Source organism: Notothenia rossii (assembly GCF_949606895.1).
Source record: "Notothenia rossii genome assembly, chromosome: 11".
NCBI lineage: Eukaryota > Metazoa > Chordata > Actinopteri > Perciformes > Nototheniidae > Notothenia > Notothenia rossii.
In genome coordinates this window covers 58,126,164-58,145,632 of record NC_136910.1, presented here as the reverse complement: position 1 = coordinate 58,145,632, position 19,469 = coordinate 58,126,164, and the positions used below count along the sequence as shown (strand labels likewise).

The 19,469-nt window shown below is 44.5% G+C and overlaps 1 protein-coding gene across 1 annotated transcript in view; it reads left to right on the top strand.

Moving 5' to 3' along the window:
- grk3 (G protein-coupled receptor kinase 3) overlaps window positions 1-19,469 on the top strand; it is an 88,378-nt gene that overhangs the window by 60,879 nt on the left and 8,030 nt on the right. The window contains exons 11-16 of the mRNA XM_079659986.1: window positions 2,396-2,600; window positions 4,809-4,916; window positions 9,880-9,946; window positions 13,389-13,489; window positions 14,551-14,617; window positions 16,213-16,308. Coding sequence (XP_079516112.1) covers window positions 2,396-2,600; window positions 4,809-4,916; window positions 9,880-9,946; window positions 13,389-13,489; window positions 14,551-14,617; window positions 16,213-16,308 — 644 coding nt within the window. The remainder of the gene's footprint in view (window positions 1-2,395; window positions 2,601-4,808; window positions 4,917-9,879; window positions 9,947-13,388; window positions 13,490-14,550; window positions 14,618-16,212; window positions 16,309-19,469) is intronic.

The following is a 19,469-nucleotide window of genomic DNA, read 5'->3' as shown; positions in this document are numbered from 1 at the left end:
ACACAAAATGTGGTGGTTTTTTTGTGTTTTTATCTTCAAACCCATCTTTTAAGAGCTCACATATTACACAGCATGCTGCCATCATGAGAAAGTGGAGTTTTAGTAGGGGTGCACCGAATGGGAAATTCTTGGCCGAAACCGATACCGAAAATAGGAAACAGTTGGCCGAATGCCGAAAGGCCGAAAATGATTAATAGAAATATATATATATATAATGTATATATTTTTTACCATGTTGTTCAGCTACCTGATTATGAAAAATACATGATTATGGCAAAACTTAACTTAAATAATAATCACTATTATGGGTCCATCAAACATTTATTCAGCACTTCTGAATGCATACAGTACATTAATTCCAAGTCAAGTGCATTTTCTTTTCTCTGTAGGATAACTACAACAAAGTGCATTCAGAACAAAGCCAAGGTGCTTTAAAACTGCATCAACATCTAGGCCAGGAGGCCAACAACAACATGTACTGTGTAAATAAAGACTGTAACAGCCAGGCCTTCAACAACAACAAATGCACCTATAAGTTTGGTAAGCTAACGTGTTGTTGTGATGACGTAATCAAAACGCGGCGACAAGCACGGCGCGCGACCATGCTCGCGGCTGGCTCACAGCCAACATGTCTGCCGCTTGGAGATATTTCAAAATATCAGAGAAAGAGGCGCGGATTGCGATTTGTAAAACATGTTCAGCTGACATTTCTCGAGGGGGTGTAACTGCAAAGACTTTCACCACTTCGGGATTACTCCACCACTTGAAATCAAAACACCCGGACAAATATGCGGAGTATGATCAACGTAACCCTGTTCTCTGACATTCGGTGATATTTTTTCGGTGCTAAAACCCTTTTGGCCGAAAGAGCCTTTTTAACCATTTTCGGCCGATAATTTTTGGTGGCCGAATATTCGGTGCATCCCTAATTTTTAGATCATTTCTCTGAAGACCTACATGAATTCAAACCCTGAACATCACACTTTAGACACAGACCTTTGGCTCAGCCATGTTTCAAACACATCTCAGCAGCATGTGGTCATCTCAACAAGCTTTGAAGAGATCACATATTTCACTGGCCTGCTGCCAGAATGAAAAAAGTCGAGTTTTAGATAAATGATTAGAAGATTAACGGATTCTGAACATTGCTTTGTGTTATGCGACGCCTCAGCTTTTAATCAGCCGTGTTTTCAGCATGTGTCCTTGATGCACCAACATTTCAACAACTTGTTCTTTGTGTTGTCGGTGTTTTAATCATCCAAACCACCTTTACAAGAGATCACATGTTTCACAGCATGCCGCCATCCTGAGAGACCCCACCCCTGATCACCACAGTGTTTCAGATTCACCTCCGCCATGTTTCCCCCCCTCTCCTGTTTCCCCTCTGATTCCCTTGTTTGGAGCGGTTGCCATAATAACATCTTTATTTGAGCTGGAAGTCAGGGAACAGTTTCAAGGCTTCAGTAAACAGAGCAGAAGGAACAATGCACATGGAGTGTTTGGGGAGAAAGAGAACGTGTGGCGTTCAAACAGAGGACAACCAGGACGGGACAAGCTTTCTTTTATTCTCTGAGTCCTCTCCAACAGTGTTTCCTACACTTAGGATCTTATCTCACCCTCTCTCTCATCCTCTCTCTCACCCTCTCTCTCCCCCTCTGTCTCACCCTTTCTCTCACCCTCTCTCTCCCCCTCTGTCTCCCCCTTTCTCTCACCCTCTATCTCACCGTCTCTCACCCTCTCTCTCACCCTCTCTCTCACCCTCTCTCTCCCCCTTTCTCTCACCCTCTCTCTCCCCCTCTGTCTCCCCCTTTCTCTCACCCTCTATCTCACCCTCTCTCACCCTCTGTCTCACCCTCTCTCTCACCCTCTGTCTCACCCTCTGTCTCACCCTCTCTCTCACCCTCTCTCACCCTCTCTCTCACCCTCTGTCTCACCCTCTGTCTCACCCTCTGTCTCACCCTCTGTCTCACCCTCTCTCTCACCCTCTCTCTCACCCTCTCTCTCACCCTCTCTCTCACCCTCTCTCTCACCCTCTGTCTCACCCTCTCTCTCACCCTCTCTCTCACCCTCTCTCTCACCCTCTCTCTCACCCTCTCTCTCACCCTCTGTCTCACCCTCTGTCTCACCCTCTGTCTCACCCTCTGTCTCACCCTCTGTCTCACCCTCCCTCTCACCCTCTCTCTCACCCTCTGTCTCACCCTCTCTCTCACCCTCTGTCTCACCCTCTCTCTCACCCTCTCTCTCACCCTCTGTCTCACCCTCTCTCTCACCCTCTGTCTCACCCTCTCTCTCACCCTCTCTCTCACCCTCTGTCTCACCCTCTCTCTCACCCTCTCTCTCACCCTCTGTCTCACCCTCTGCCTCACCCTCTCTCTCACCCTCTCTCTCACCCTCTGTCTCACCTTCTGTCTCACCCTCTCTCTCACCCTCTCTCTCACCCTCTCTCTCACCCTCTGTCTCACCCTCTCTCTCACCCTCTGTCTCACCCTCTCTCTCACCCTTCAGCCAGCTAATATCCTGCTGGATGAACACGGCCATGTTCGCATCTCCGACCTCGGCCTGGCCTGCGACTTCTCCAAGAAGAAACCCCACGCCAGTGTGTGAGTACTGAGAGAGTGTGTGTACCTGAGAGTGTGTGTACCTGAGAGTGTGTACCTGAGTGTGTGTGTGTACCTGAGAGTGTGTGTACCTGAGTGTGTACCTGAGTGTGTGTGTACCTGAGAGTGTGTGTACCTGAGAGTGTGTGTACCTGAGAGTGTGTGTACCTGAGTGTGTACCGGAGTGTGTGTGTACCTGAGAGAGTGTTTATACCTGAGTGTGTACCTGAGTGTTTATACCTGTGTGTGTACCTGAGTGTGTACCTGAGTGTGTGTGTACCTGAGTGTGTACCTGAGAGAGTGTGTACGACAGTGTGTGTACCTGAGAGTGTGTGTACCTGAGAGTGTGTGTACCTGAGAGTGTGTGTACCTGTGTGTGTACCTGAGTGTTTATACCTGAGTGTGTGTACCTGAGTGTGTGTGTACCTGTGTGTGTACCTGTGTGTGTACCTGAGAGAGTGTGTATGACAGTGTGTGTACCTGAGAGTGTGTGTACCTGAGAGTGTGTGTACCTGAGAGTGTGTGTACCTGAGAGTGTGTGTACCTGAGAGTGTGTGTACCTGAGAGTGTGTGTACCTGAGAGTGTGTGTACCTGAGAGTGTGTGTACCTGAGTGTGTGTGTACCTGAGAGTGTGTGTACCTGAGTGTGTCTACCTGTGTGAGTACTGAGAGTGTGTGTACCTGAGTGTGTCTACCTGTGTGAGTACTGAGAGTGTGTGTACCTGAGTGTGTCTACCTGTGTGAGTACTGAGAGTGTGTGTACCTGAGAGTGTGTGTACCTGAGAGTGTGTACCTGAGAGTGTGTACCTGAGTGTGTGTACCTGAGTGTGTGTACCTGAGAGTGTGTGTACCTGAGAGTGTGTGTACCTGAGAGTGTGTGTACCTGAGAGTGTGTGTACCTGAGAGTGTGTGTACCTGAGAGTGTGTGTACCTGAGTGTGTGTGTACCTGAGAGTGTGTGTACCTGAGTGTGTCTACCTGTGTGAGTACTGAGAGTGTGTGTACCTGAGTGTGTCTACCTGTGTGAGTACTGAGAGTGTGTGTACCTGAGTGTGTCTACCTGTGTGAGTACTGAGAGTGTGTGTACCTGAGAGTGTGTGTACCTGAGTGTGTGTACCTGAGAGTGTGTGTACCTGAGAGTGTGTGTACCTGAGAGAGTGTGTACCTGAGAGAGTGTGTACCTGAGTGTGTCTACCTGTGTGAGAGTACTGAGAGTGTGTGTACCTGAGTGTTTATACCTGTGTGTGTACCTGAGAGTGTGTGTACCTGAGTGTGTACCTGAGTGTGTACCTGAGAGTGTGTACCTGAATGTTTATACCTGTGTGTGTACCTGTGTGTGTACCTGTGTGTGTACCTGAGAGTGTGTACCTGAATGTTTATACCTTATTATGGTTCAGGATATTTAACATTCATCTGTTTTATTGATGTTTTTACAATATGGACTGGTGCATTATCCAAATTGGAGTAAGAGCAGTATTTTTAAAAGGCAAATAATGTGAAAATATCTGAATGAAGTTTTGTCGAGCTGCAGAGAAGTCCTGACATTTCTACTAAAATCCTTACTTTGTACAGATATCCTTTATAGATATTTAAAAGAAATGTATAAAATAGATTTGATTTGATGCGTTATGAAACCTTTTCATGCTTCAAATGTTTTAAAAACAGTAACAGAAAATACAAGAAAAACATTATTAATTAACAAGAAAAAGTAAAGAATTCTTAGTCATGGTATATTTGTTGATATGATACGTATAAATAAATATAAGAGAGACACACATGTCCCATATTTGATTTTAGAAAAAACAATTACTAGCATTATTTTTTTTTATATATATTTTTTTTAATATATCTTGAAATTATGAGTTTTTTTCCTATAAATACAAAAAATATCGATGTAATTGTTTTCCACCCTTTTTCACCGCCTTTGTTCCAATAATATAACTCCAATAAATAATATGCTTTTTAATAACCGGGCTGCAGGTCACATGGGTTTCCTGCAGCCTCGTTAATAACCTCAGCTCCTGTAATTTACCAGAGGTTAAAACACAGCGGGGAACAACAACTAATACGAGAGACGAGGGGAATATCTCATAACACCTCCTCTAATATTAACCCTGTCTCATATATCTGTGATGTAATACACTGCTGAGCTGTAAACTGTGTGTGTGTGTGTGTGTGTGTGTGTGTGTGTGTGTGTGTGTGTGTGTTTCAGAGGGACTCATGGCTACATGGCTCCAGAGGTCCTGCAGAAAGGCACGGCGTACGACAGCAGCGCAGACTGGTTCTCTTTAGGATGCATGCTCTTCAAACTGCTGCGAGGGTAACCAACTCTTTTACTTCTACTTCCTGTGGTTTCCTTCTACTTCCTGTTGTCTACTTCCTATCCGCTTTCCTGTGGTCTTCTTGTACTTCCTGTGGTTTCCTTCTACTTCCTGTGGTTTCCTTCTACTTCCTGTTGTCTACTTCCTATCCGCTTTCCTGTGGTCTTCTTGTACTTCCTGTGGTTTCCTTGTACTTCCTGTGGTTTCCTTCTACTTCCTGTAGTCTTCTTCTACTTCCTGTCTGCTTTCCTGTGGTCTTCTTGTACTTCCTGTGGTTTCCTTCTACTTCCTGTTGTCTACTTCCTGTCTGCTTTCCTGTGGTCTTCTTGTACTTCCTGTGGTTTCCTTCTCCTTCCTGTGGTTTCCTTCTACTTCCTGTAGTCTTCTTCTACTTCCTGTCGGCTTTCCTGTGGTTTCCTTCTACTTCCTGTCTGCTTTTACTGTTGTCTTCTTTTTCTACTTCCTGTGTTCTATTTCGTCTTGTTCTGCTTCCTGTTGTCTACTTCCTGTCTGCTTTCCTGTGTTCTACTTCTCCTACTTCCTGTTGTCTACTTCTACTTCCTGTCATCTTCTTCTACTTCCTGTTGTCTACTTTCTGTCTGCTTTCCTGTGTTCTACTTCGTCTTCTTCTACTTCCTGTTGTCTACTTCCTGTCTGTTTTCCTGTGTTCTACTTCTCCTACTTCCTGTTGTCTACTTCTACTTCCTGTCGTCTTCTTCTACTTCCTGTCTTTTTTCCTGTGTTCTACTTCTCCTACTTCCTGTTGTCTACTTCTACTTCCTGTCGTCTTCTTCTACTTCCTGTTGACTACTTCCTGTCTGCTTTCCCGTGTTCTACTTTGTCTACTTCATAGTTGTGCAGGAAGGAATCTTTAAACCCTAACATGACTCAACATTTCATCACTTCCTGCTCCCTTTTTCTACTTCCTGTTGTTTTATTTATGTGTGTGTTGTTTGATCTGGAGTGTGGAAATGCCAGAGGTCCGGGCCCAGTAGGTCACACTTTGGGTGAAAGAGAGACGTGTGTGACGTATCTCTCCCTTGATGTTTGGATCAGTGTGTTTGAACACTTTAAAGGTGTGTGTGTGTGTGTGTGTGTGTGTGTGTGTGTGTGTGTGTGTGTGTGTGTGTGTGTGTGTGTGTGTGTGTGTGTGTGTGTGTGTGTGTGTGTGTGTGTGTGTGTGTGTGTGTGTGTGTGTGTGTGTGTGTGTGTGTGTGTGTGTGTGTGTGTGTGTGTGTGTGTGTGTGTGTGTGTGTGTGTGTGTGTGTGTGTGTGTGTGTGTGTGTGTGTGTGTGTGTGTGTGTGTGTAAAGGTTGCCAAGACTGCACCGTGTACAACGAGTAGTGCCAACACAAACTGAATTGAGGAAAGGTGTACTGTAAAGAAATATAGCAAATGTATATGCATACTAATACAAAGTTATATTGAAGAAACAAGTAAATGTGCACTATTTCTTGAACGTATATCCATCCGCCACAGCTGCACCATGTTGAACAAGAAGTAGTCCCAACACAAACTGGATTAAGGAAGTTAAACAGTGTTTATAAAAAAAGCTAGTTTAAGACATACAACATTGCAAATATAAGAGATAAATATAACATGATATACATTTTAGATTCTCTGGAGGACAGGTGTTTATGTAAATGTGTGTGCATACTAATACAAAGTTATATTATATGTAGACAAGTAATGAGAAACAAGTAAAGGCACTTGGTTGCATGGTGGCACTATTTCTCGAAGGTGTATCCATCCGCCATAACTGCACCATGTCGAACAAGAAGTAGTTTGTATAAAAGCTAGTTTAAGACATACAACAATGCAAATATAACATAATATACAATATGTCAGATTCTCTGGACGACAGGTGTTCGTGTAAATGTATGCATACTAATACGAAGTTATATTATATGTATAAACAAGTAAAGGTACTCTGTTCACTTCATGGTGGCAATATTTCTTATCCGCAGCAACTGCAGCATGTTCAACAAGAAGTAGTTCCAACACAAACTGGATTAATGGAGTTAATAATAATAATAAGCGCCTTTCAAGGGACCCAATGTTGCTGTCCATGGTGGACAAACAAAACAAACAGACAATCAAAGGGCAAACGAGACATAAAGGAAGCCGGAGGGAACAGGTGTGTTTTGAATGAGGATTTGAAGATGTCCACGGAGGCAGTGCATTCCAGAGGGTGGGGGCCGCAGCACTGAACGCCCTGTCACCAACAGTTCGGAGGGGAGAGCGGGGGATGGAGTGCAGGCCTGTGTCTGAGGAGCGCAGACTCCGAAAAGGTTGTAGGGATGGAGGAGGTCCGATAAGTAACCTGGGGGGCGAGGGCATGGAGGGACTTGTACGTGAGGACGAGTGTTTTCTACTGAATCCGAAACTTGACCGGCAGCCAGTGTAGGTGGATGAGGGTGGGGGTGATGAGGCTGAGGGTGATGAGGGTAGGGGTGATGAGGGTAGGGGTGATGAGGGTGGTTGTGGTGAGAGTAGGGGTGATGAGGCTGGGGGTGATGAGGCTGGGGGTGATGAGGGTGGTGGTGATGAGGGTAGGGGTGATGAGGGTGGTTGTGGTGAGAGTAGGGGTGATGAGGCTGAGGGTGATGAGGGTAGGGGTGATGAGGGTAGGGGTGATGAGGGTGGTTGTGGTGAGAGTAGGGGTGATGAGGCTGGGGGTGATGAGGGTAGGGGTGATGAGGGTAGGGGTGATGAGGGTGGTTGTGGTGAGAGTAGGGGTGATGAGGCTGGGGGTGATGAGGCTGGGGGTGATGAGGCTGGGGGTGATGAGGCTGGGGGTGATGAGGCTGGGCGTGATGAGGGTGGTGGTGATGAGGCTGGGGGTGATGAGGGTGGGGGTGATGAGGCTGGGGGTGATGAGGCTGGGGGTGATGAGGGTGATGAGGCTGGGGTGATGAGGCTGGAGGTGATGAGGCTGGGCGTGATGAGGGTGGGGGTGGTGAGGCTGGGGGTGATGAGGGTGGGGGTGATGAGGCAGGGGGTGATGAGGGTGGGGGTGATGAGGCAGGGGGTGATGAGGCTGGGGTGATGAGGCTGGGGGTGATGAGGCAGGGGGTGATGAGGGTGATGAGGCTGGGGGTGATGAGGCTGGGGGTGATGAGGGTGATGAGGCTTTGGTGATGAGGCTGGGGGTGATGAGGCTGGGGGTGATGAGGCTGGGGGTGATGAGGCTGAGGGTGATGAGGCTGGGGGTGATAAGGGTGGGGTGATGAGGGTTGTGGTGATGAGGCTGGGGGTGATGAGGGTGATGAGGCTGGGGGTGATGAGGGTGATGAGGCTGGGGGTGATGAGGGTGGGGGTGATGAGGCTGGGGTGATGATGGTGGGGGTGATGAGGCTGGGGGTGATGAGGGTGGGGGTGATGAGGGTGATGAGGCTGGTGGTGATGAGGCTGGGGGTGATGAGGGTGGGGGTGATGAGGGTGGGGGTGATGAGGCTGGGGTGATGATGGTGGGGGTGATGAGGGTGATGAGGCTGGTGGTGATGAGGCTGGGGGTGATGAGGGCAGGGGTGATGAGGCTGGGGGTGATGAGGCTGGGGGTGATGAGGGTAGGGGTGATGAGGCTGGGGGTGATGAGGCTGGGGGTGATGAGGGTAGGGGTGATGAGGCTGGGGGTGATGAGGCTGGGGTGATGAGGGTGATGAGGCTGGGGGTGATGAGGGTGGGGGTGATGAGGGTGATGAGGCTGGGGTGATGAGGCTGGGGGTGATGAGGGTGGGGGTGATGAGGCTGGGGGTGATGAGGCTGGGGTGATGAGGCTGGGGTGATGAGGGTGGGGGTGATGAGGCTGGGGCTGATGAGGCTGGGGGTGATGAGGGTGATGAGGCTGGGGTGATGAGGCTGGGGGTGATGAGGGTGGGGGTGATGAGGCTGGGGGTGATGAGGCTGGGGTGATGAGGGTGGGGTGATGAGGGTGGGGGTGATGAGGCTGGGGGTGATGAGGCTGGGGTGATGAGGGTGGGGGTGATGAGGGTGATGAGGCTGGTGGTGATGAGGGTGGGGTGATGAGGGTGGGGGTGATGAGGGTTGTGGTGATGAGGCTGGGGGTGATGAGGGTGGGGGTGATGAGGCTGGGGGTGATGAGGCTGGGGTGATGAGGGTGGGGGTGATGAGGCTGGGGTGATGAGGGTGGGGGTGATGAGGCTGGTGGTGATGAGGCTGAGGGTGATGAGGGTGGGGGTGATGAGGGTGATGAGGGTTGTGGTGATGAGGCTGGGGGTGATGAGGGTGATGAGGCTGGGGTGATGAGGCTGGGGTGATGAGGGTGGGGGTGATGAGGCTGGGGGTGATGAGGGTGGGGGTGATGAGGGTGATGAGGCTGGTGGTGATGAGGCTGGGGGTGATGAGGGCAGGGGTGATGAGGCTGGGGTGATGAGGCTGGGGGTGATGAGGCTGGGGGTGATGAGGCTGGGGGTGATGAGGGTAGGGGTGATGAGGGTAGGTGTGATGAGGCTGGGGGTGATGAGGGTAGGGGTGATGAGGGTAGGGGTGATGAGGGTAGGGGTGATGAGGCTGGGGGTGATGAGGCTGGGGGTGATGAGGGTAGGGGTGATGAGGCTGGGGGTGATGAGGGTAGGGGTGATGAGGGTAGGGGTGATGAGGCTGGGGGTGATGAGGCTGGGGGTGATGAGGGTAGGGGTGATGAGGCTGGGGGTGATGAGGCTGGGGGTGATGAGGGTAGGGGTGATGAGGGTGGGGGTGATGAGGCCGGGGGTGATGAGGGTAGGGGTGATGAGGCTGGGGGTGATGAGGCTGGGGGTGATGAGGGTAGGGGTGATGAGGCTGGGGCTGATGAGGCTGGGGGTGATGAGGCTGGGCGTGATGAGGCTGGGGATGATGAGGCTGGGGGTGATGTGTTGCCATGGTGAGAAGCCTGGCGGTTGCAGGCGATGTCGTGCGTTCTGAACCCGCCTCTCATGGTCTCTCTTCCTCTCTCTGCAGGCACAGTCCCTTCAGACAACACAAGACCAAAGACAAACATGAGATCGACCGCATGACGCTCACCATGGTAAGATCCACTTCCTGTTTCACAGCAGACGCCCATCTTTGTGTGAAGTGACGGTAAAGCCGCTCCGAGTCATTGCTTAGCGTGGGAACTGTTTACCTTCCAGTAATACCTAACTGAGCAGTGTGTGAACACCAGCTGATACACCACACACCCCTCCTCTACCTGTGGCCCTCTCTCAATTCAACTGTATTTTATTCCCATATCAGGAAATGGTATTGATACAGCCGGGTTAACAAGGCATTACGCAGGATTTAATATCATATATAATGAAGAAACCCATAACAAAAATCATTTATAAAATATACAAAATAGGTTAGAATATACTGTGATGGACTTACCGGCTATTGATGTCATTAAAATGTAATTCTGGTTTATTTAAGTAACATTTGATCTGAATCCTAAAGGTAATTTAAGACAGTAAATAAAACAAATCAACAATATACGAATATATACATTAAGTTCCACACAAGAGGACAGGAAGTGATCAAACGCTGACTCATTCCTGCGCCCAATTCCTCTCACTGTGACTAATCTGATCTCACACACTTTTTGATTCTTCTCCACCGAGCAGTAAAGCCGCCATGTTGTTTTCTTTGAGAGAGAGAGTTCCTCCTGCTGTGTGTGTGTGTGTGTGTGTGTGTGTGTGTGTGTGTGTGTGTGTGTGTGTGTGTGTGTGTGTGTGTGTGTGTGTGTGTGTGTGTGTGTGTGTGTGTGTGTGTGTGTGTGTGTGTGTGTGTGTGTGTGTGTGTGTGTGTGTGTGTGTGTGTGTGTGTGTGTGTGTGTGTGTGTGTGTGTGTGTGTGTGTGTGTGTGTGTGTGTGTGTGTGTGTGTGTGTGTGTGGTGTCAGGACATGAAGCAATTGAGAAGAGTAACTGCTCCCTCAAACACACACACACACACACACACACACACACACACACACACCGGACCTTTAAACAGAGAAAGTATGATCCATCATGTTGCAATAAATCCAGATTAGGATTTTAATCCAGCCACTTCATCTGGGTGATCCTCTAATCCTGGTGTGTGTGTGTGTCCATCTTTTCATTCCCGCCCGGGCTAAAAATACTGCTCTATATGTCCGAGTGTTTATGAAAGATGATGGATGTTCTCGTTGCATAAACAGAGGAAGACTGCTGGGAAGTGTCTCCGGCTATCAGAGCGTAGCAGCAATCAGAGATAATGTGACAGGCTGACGGTGTGTTAGAGGAGCGTTTATGAGATGCAAGAAGGAAACACGAGAGGTGAAACACAACAGGAAGTTAGCTATCGTCCCAAAACAGGTGTGTGTGTGTGTGTGTGTGTGTGTGTGTGTGTGTGTGTGTGTGTGTGTGTGTGTGTGTGTGTGTGTGTGTGTGTGTGTGTGTGTGTGTGTGTGTGTGTGTGTGTGTGTGTGTGTGTGTGTGTGTGTGTGTGTGTGTGTGTGTGTGTGTGTGTGTGTGTGTGTGTGTGTGTGTGTGTGTGTGTGTGTGTGTGTGTGTGTGTGTGTGTGTGTGTGTGTGTGTGTGTGTGTGTGTGTGTGTGGTAAGATAAGAAATACTTTATTGATCCCATTGTGGGAAAGGTTTGAGTCGCAGCAGCATAAAAAGACAAGGCATTGAACATTAGAGAAATTAAAGGAATAGAAATAAACAATCCGAAATGTAAACATCTCAAAAAGAAATGAAATGGCATTAAAAAAACGTCTGTTTATAGATTTGTTTTGTATCTTCGCAGCCTACTGTATATTTTTACTTTTTAATTCCATTTTGAGAAGTTTAGATTCTGGAATTGTTTATTTTCTACTCTTAATTTTCTACTTATGAGCAATGCTTTGTTTTGTTTTGTTTTATTCCAGGGGGTCCGCGGGGTCTTAAAAAGTATTAAACGGCATTTTCCAAGGTGTTACATTTTGTAGCTTGTCTTCAATAAGTATATAAATTGTCCAAAGAGGTTGTATTCTACAGTCTGTCTGAATGTAATCATTGCGTAGGTGTGTAGTGTGATTCTGTGTAGTTTATTTATGGCATCCCGTTGGGTTTGACGTCATCTGAACAGGACATCGCACGCTCACTGCTTGATAGCGCGCGAAGCTCCGTTTACGCCGGTTGTTAAGCAACATCGTTATGGGGAAATGCAAGTCTGCGTCCAAATGGTTGGAAGATAAGGAGGAAGGACAATCAATACTGTATATAGTCAATGTGAGGTAAAGTGTGTCGCCAAGGTAACCGGTTAAAACTCAAAAGTGGAAAGGGTCCAAAGATCCAAAAATACTTAGTTCCAAAAATATCGTAAATTCCAAAAATACTTAAAGTTCCAAAAATATCGTAAATTCCAAAAATACTTAAAGCTCCAAAAATATCGTAAATTCCAAAAATACTTAAAGTTCCAAAAATATCGTAAATTCCAAAAATACTTAAAGTTCCAAAAATACCGTAAATTCCCAAAAATACTTAAAGTTTCAAAAATATCGTAAATTCCAAAAATACTTAAAGTTCCAAAAATACCGTAAATTCCCAAAAATACTTAAAGTTTCAAAAATATCGTAAATTCCCAAAAATACTTAAAGTTCCAAAAATATCGTAAATTCCAAAAATACTTAAAGTTCCAAAAATACCGTAAATTCCCAAAAATATTTAAAGTTTCAAAAATACCGTAAATTCCAAAAATACTTAAAGTTCCAAAAATACCGTAAATTCCAAAAAATACTTAAAGTTCCAAAAATACCGTAAATTCCAAAAATACTTAAAGTTTCAAATATACTTAAAGATCCAAAAATACTTAAAGTTCCAAAAATATCGCAAATGGTTGGAAGATAAGGACGAAGGACAATCCATACTGTATATAGTCAACGTGAGGTAAAGTGTGTCGCCAAGGTAACCGGTTAGAAATCCAAGTGGCGATGAGGTCTTAAAATGTATGGAAAGGGTCTTAAAAGGTCTTACATCTGACTTCAGGATTCCTGCATATACCCTGTTTGCTGCTGCAGCGCAAACATTCCCCAATTTGAGATCAATGAAGTACCTCTACTCGTATCTTCTTATTTAAAAATAAACTTGAGAAATTAAAGTAAAAATTAAGAAGAAAAACAACGATGTTGATATTAACTCAAGAAGGTTAAGTAAACATGTTTAGTCACATTTAAAAATAAAAGGTTAAATAAACATAATTATGATAAATGTGGTGTGGGTAGTTTGGGGCTATTTGGAGAGCACATTTTCAAACAAGTCATTCTCACTTTGTCTCCTTGTGTCCTCCCTTCTTGTTTCCTGCCTCCTCAAAATAAAAGTTTAAATAAACATACTTATGATAAAGGAAGTTTGTTGAAGAAAGGTCAACAATTTAAATGTGGTGTGGATAGTTTCGGGCTGTTTATAGAGAGCATGGTTTCCCTTCCTCTAATATAGAAATACCTGCGTATGATATCACCTCATCCTCACTTTGTCTCCTTGTCTCCTCTCAGAATGTGGAGCTTCCTGACTCGTTCACTGCGGAGCTGAAGGACCAGTTGGAGGGTCTCCTTCAGAGAGACGTCTCCAAGAGGCTGGGCTGCCAGGGGAGAGGGTGAGACACACTCACTCACTCACTCACTCACTCACTCACTCACTCACACACTGAGACACACTCACTCACTCACTCACTCACTCTCTCACACAGAGACACACACACACCGCACGCATCAGTCAGAAGGATTTCCCCTCATTACATTTGAACAAACTGTTTGTAGACGTCAGAAACGACGGGACTATTTAATTCCATCAGCGTCTCCATCAGATTAAAGCAGAGTGACGGCTCTCTGTCTGAGCTGTGTGTGTGAGTGTGTGTTCACAGGATTAAGAGTGTGTGTGAGGAGTGTGTGAGGTGGCAAACACTGCCACCTAGTGTCCTGCTGTCACTTAGATCAATTCCTGGAGGTCTCACAAAGCAGAAGAGACCTTTTCTTAAACTTATACAACATTATTTAATATCCTCTGTTATGGTTTTGTTTACCAGACGTGTGTTTCAGCTGTCACATGGGTCGGGTAATATCTCTGAGATATTAGTCGCTCATGTTGTTCCTTATTAAATGTTGGTGTGTGTGTGTGCTGATTGTCCGACACACACACAGGAGATATTTGTGACTACAATGAAAATTACAGTTACAATCAAATGTAATATTAGTAGGGGTTTTAATTGAGATTCATTAGGTGGAAGGGCAAGGTAACAATTGTTAAAATATTCTATCTTTTTTATATATTCTTTGCCATTTAATTTGAAGAAATTTGAAAAAAAAATATCTAGAATTTTGAACTTTATTTATTATAATTTTATTTATTTGTAGAAATGAAAATTATCTTATATGTTTAATTGTATTTATTTATTATAATTTTATTTATTTGTTGAAATTAAAATTATCTTACATGTTTAATTGTATTAATTTATTATAATTTTATTTATTTGTTGAAATTACAATTATGGTACATGTGAAATGTTGAAAAAAGGGAATTCAAACCCAAATAAAAATGTGGAGGGTAAATGTAGATAATAAACCAAATCCATACACATACATGAGTACTGATCAGAGCATCTGCATGAATGAGTGTACTAACGATGCTATAATGTGCACCCTCCCGCTTCCCGCGCAGAGCCCCGGAGGTGAAGGAGCATCAGTTCTTTAAAGGCATCGACTGGCAGCAGGTCTACCTCCAGAAGGTGAGTCAGCCTTTTGTCCCTTTTGACCTCAAAATAATTGCTTTAAAACAAGAACTGATATTAGTTTACGCTACGATGAAGCTGGGAATTCAGCTGAACATGTTGGGATGCATTTTGAAACGGTTTATTTGATGATTTTTAACTGAATTATTTCATTTGTCCCGGTTTGTTTACCTTTGTGCGTGCCTGATGGATGAGGGTTAGGTACTCAACAGACCACATGTTTGTTTGTTTTATGTTTTTTTAATCAATTATTTTTTTATTTCATTTTTTACATGTATGTAGAATGCCTGATGGACGAGTTTATTTATTATTTGTAACCTTTATTTATCCAGGTGTATCCCATTGATCTCTTTTTCATGGGAGACCTGCTCAAGTAGGTTCCACCTGAAGCATAAAACAAAAAGGACATCTGACGGCATCATTACAGGGATTACCGTTTACATACCTAACCACATGGACGGGTACCAACAGCTTCCGGTTGAGTAGCATCCAACCGAGCTCTAAAAACATTTAGTGGCAGATTGCTCCGTTTCCATTTCAATTGCAGACTGTTCCAAGGTAGGAAACATACCAAAACATTTAGGGAAACATCGTTTACTTTTAAATGACCAAGTAGGTGTACACTCAAGAGGAGTTTGCTTTGGTGTAAACCACATGTGTCAAACTCAAGGCCCGGGGGCCAAATCAGGCCCGTGGTGGATTTAATTTCGGCCCGCAGGATAATTTCTAATTCCTATTAGATCTGGCCCTCCGGTATATTGCACGCACACCTTCACTCCATCCTGAGGGTCTCCTCAGCTCAGAGCCTGAGCCCAAACATTGATGACCTTGCCCCCAAGATGAGATGCCAAGTATCTGAGCTAGCATCACAGAGCAGCACACTGAGTTTAATGGATGTTTCCTTCTGCACTTTCTCTCTCACGACAACAGGGCATGTTTGGTTTCTCTTTGAGGGAAATAGTTTTGTTGAAGCTGTTGTTGGCCTGTGGGAAAATGTACTCATAAGAAATGACTCTGGAGAAGCTGCAGACAGAGCCATAAGAAATGACTCTGGAGAAGCTGCAGATAGAGCCATAAGAAATGAATCAACTGATTATTTAATGTTTAATGTTGTTTTTATAGGCAATCATTGAAGCTTTGTTAGTTCCAGGTTTAATATGTGCAATAAGTTCATTTCAATAAGCTCTGCAATAAACATTGAACCAGTCCGGCCCTCCACTAGTACCCATTTTTTAATGTTGGCCCACTGTGTGTTTGAGTTTGACCCCCCTGTTCACAGAAAGAAGAATACGTAGCAATATTAAACAATAGTTTATTATAAAAGCTGTTTTTCTTCGTGTGCACCTCATGTTGCATCCAATAAAACTCCATGAACATGTACACAGACGAGGAAGAACTCAGCTCGACGTCCAGACGGTGAGCTGGGATGAAACCACAGATGAAAAAGATGATATTGATTTTTGGCCGTTATGATTCAAATCTGTGGCCACCATCTGCGACAGTGACTCGTCGTTAGTGCAGTCCTGTTGCTATAGTTGCCCATCACTGTGTGTGTGTGTGTCTTGTTCTTTAACATGCCCTCTCCTCTGCAGTACTCCCCTCCTCTAATCCCTCCCCGGGGAGAAGTGAACGCTGCAGATGCTTTTGACATCGGCTCTTTTGATGAAGAGGACACTAAAGGCATCAAGGTAACACACACACACACACACACACACACACACACACACACACACACACACACACACACACACACACACACACACACACACACACACACCTCCCTTTTATTTATGACCCAATTCCCAGTGTCCGGCGCTGTAAACACATGTCAGACACAGCGTTTTATTCTGAAAGATCTGCAGCAGGTAGAGAAAAAGTCACTCTGACGTCTCCATCACGGAAACACACACACACACACACACACACACACACACACACACACACACACACACACACTTGACCTCGATGCAACATTTCTGTTTGTTCGGGCAAAAACCCATTTCCTAAGAAACAAGGAAACGGATGCATCAGCTGAAACCCCGAACACACAGATCAGCGCGGCTTCAATCACATATTTATGACAAACATCGATGACGTGCCTTAAAAACAAAACCCTCCCCCTCACCTGTCGCTCTGCTAACTATCCCCCTCCTCATTAAACTCTGAGCTCACGGCACGCTGAACGCTCGGGATTCAACTCTGTCTCTGCTCCTAACAAAGCCATTAGGACATGGAGGCTGCCGTTTGGATCCAGAAGCAGACTTTGTGATTACTTCCCATCAGCAGAGCTTCCAGTATATTTGTTTTCCTTCATCGTTAGCGCTAATGCTCCTGCAGTGAACACTTACTGATCCTCTGACGACGGGAGCTAAAGACGGGAAAACGTTGCTTTTATATTTCCCCCGACGCCTCCCGTTAACACGATCAATAATCATGTGATCCCCCCCCGACGCTAATCCACAACCAAATGATGTTTGTGGAAGTAAAGATTATCACTCAGAGAACGGGGTTTGTTTTGGTGCCGGGAGAAATCTCTCGTGTTAATAAGGTAGAGAACATATTGAAACGACGTCACGTTAATCAGCAGAAGTGCAGCTTCTCAAATGAAACGTTATAGTACGATGGGGGAAACATTGATATCATGTTGATACTGGAACTGAGAGGCGGTGGAAGACGGAGGGAACTAGATATGTTTCATAAGGGAAGTCTTCTCCTTGTTTTAAAGTCTGCTTTTCCGTCAAATTATATTTAAAAAAAAAAAGATTCCTCGTAATTATATTAATAAGAATCAACATTCTTTATTTATGTATTTATAACCTTTGGGACAGTTGCTCCAATTTAGTTTAATTATCGAAATCAGTCGGAAGTCGCAACGGCTCATTTCAAAATAAACGTGGATTTGCTTTAAAAACTATTTTTTCGGGGTTCGGGTGTTTTGTTTGATTTTAAACAAACAAAGTCTTGGCTTTCAGAATATGCAACTTTTATTTCCAAACTCACGATAAAAACATTTTTTAAGCTTGTAAAGGGAAGATGACAGGCAATCTGCTCTTCCGCAGCGCCGCCCCCCTCCCTCCGCCGAAATTATGAATGTAAGCGTACAGTAATCATAGATAACACGGCAGGGTCCGTTACAGTTTGATTTCAATTAAACAAAGTCTTGGCTTTCAGAATATTAAACTTGAAACGTTATAGTACGATGGGGGAAACATTGATATCATGTTGATACTGGAACTGAGAGGCGGTGGAAGACGGGTGGAACTACATATGTTTCCTACACTAAGGATATCATAAGGGAAGTCTTCTCCTTGTTTTAAAGTCTGCTTTTCCGTCAAATTATATTTTTTAAAAATAGTTTTTTCCTCGTAATTATATTAATAAGAATCAACATTCTTTATTTATGTATTTATAACCTTTGGGACAGTTGCTCCAATTTAGTTTAATTATAATATATACATAAAAACATTTATAGAAAAAAAAAATGTTTATATATAAGAAGTGTGTAGTGGCCAAAATCCCCAAAGTTTTTGTTGTAACTCGATACCTCAAAAGTTATTGTTCTTGGCCACATGTAGAGCTTGGGCCTGGGAAGCAATGTCAGACTCGCAGTACAAAACCCACTGGACGTTTCGGTTGCTTTTCAACGTTTATTTCCAGCAAACATAAAACAAAATACGAAAACAATATTTAACGTAAACTTAAACAGCAGATCCTAATAATCTGTATTTTACTAAGCATAAGGTTGCGTCTGCGTGTCAATGACGGTATTGCTGCTGCCTGCTGCTCTCCCGTCACACACCGCACCTCCAACTTAAAGCCTTAGCCCCGCCCCCTTCACCTGAGCAAAGAGCACCTCTCACTGAAACACAAAAATGAATTAATAAAGGTTCCAAATAAATCAAAACAAACTCAATTTAAATGCGGCTCCTACAAGTGTTAGTAAAAATGTTAAATAAATACAAACACATTTTATTTAACTTTAACTATTCATTTTTATATAAATATCTTTATTGTATTTAATCGTTTTAATTCGCTTTCTTAGCTAGCCTTCTGTTAAACTAGGGATGGGAACGATTAATCGAATATTCGAAATTATTCAGGTATTCAAATAATTATTCAGGTATTCGAATAATTATTCAGGTATTCGAATAATTATTCAGGTATTCGAATAATTATTCAGGTATTCGAATAATTATTCAGGTATTCAAATAATTATTCAGGTATTCAAATAATTATTCAGGTATTCGAATAATTATTCAGGTATTCAAATATATAAATATGAGTTATTAATATTTTTTATTCTTTTTTTTTTTTTGGTAGGGATGCCTAAGTTGATTACATATTACCAAATTGAATAATTGAATGTATACGACAGTGCCATAGCTAAATGTGTTAGGTGACGTCTAAAGGTGTGTTTTGCTCCGCTCACCCGTCCCTCACAGCGGGCAGAGCTGCAGGTGCTGCTCTCTCTCTCTCTCTCTCGTGTTCGGTTATACTTCACTCGTGTTTATGTCCAAATCCATCAGATCTAGTTCTAGCCAATGATATGGCTGCTGCCCCTCCCTACACGCAGATCACGCAGACTCAAACCTCATCTTAGGCCCAAATGCGCTCCGCAGCCTTTGCGAGGTTCCGGCGCTAACAGTTCATGAGCGTGCTCCCCCGCCCCCTGTCAACACTCGCGACACATGAGTGGCCAGCCTAAACAACAATAAGCGCTGCTTGGCAACCGTGTGGCGGTAAAGTACATAGACATTTTGACTGGAGAGATTTAGTTTTGCCGGTATTCAACATATTTTACCAGTCCGGTAATTATTTACACTCTAAGAAGAGTCCTACACAACAGACA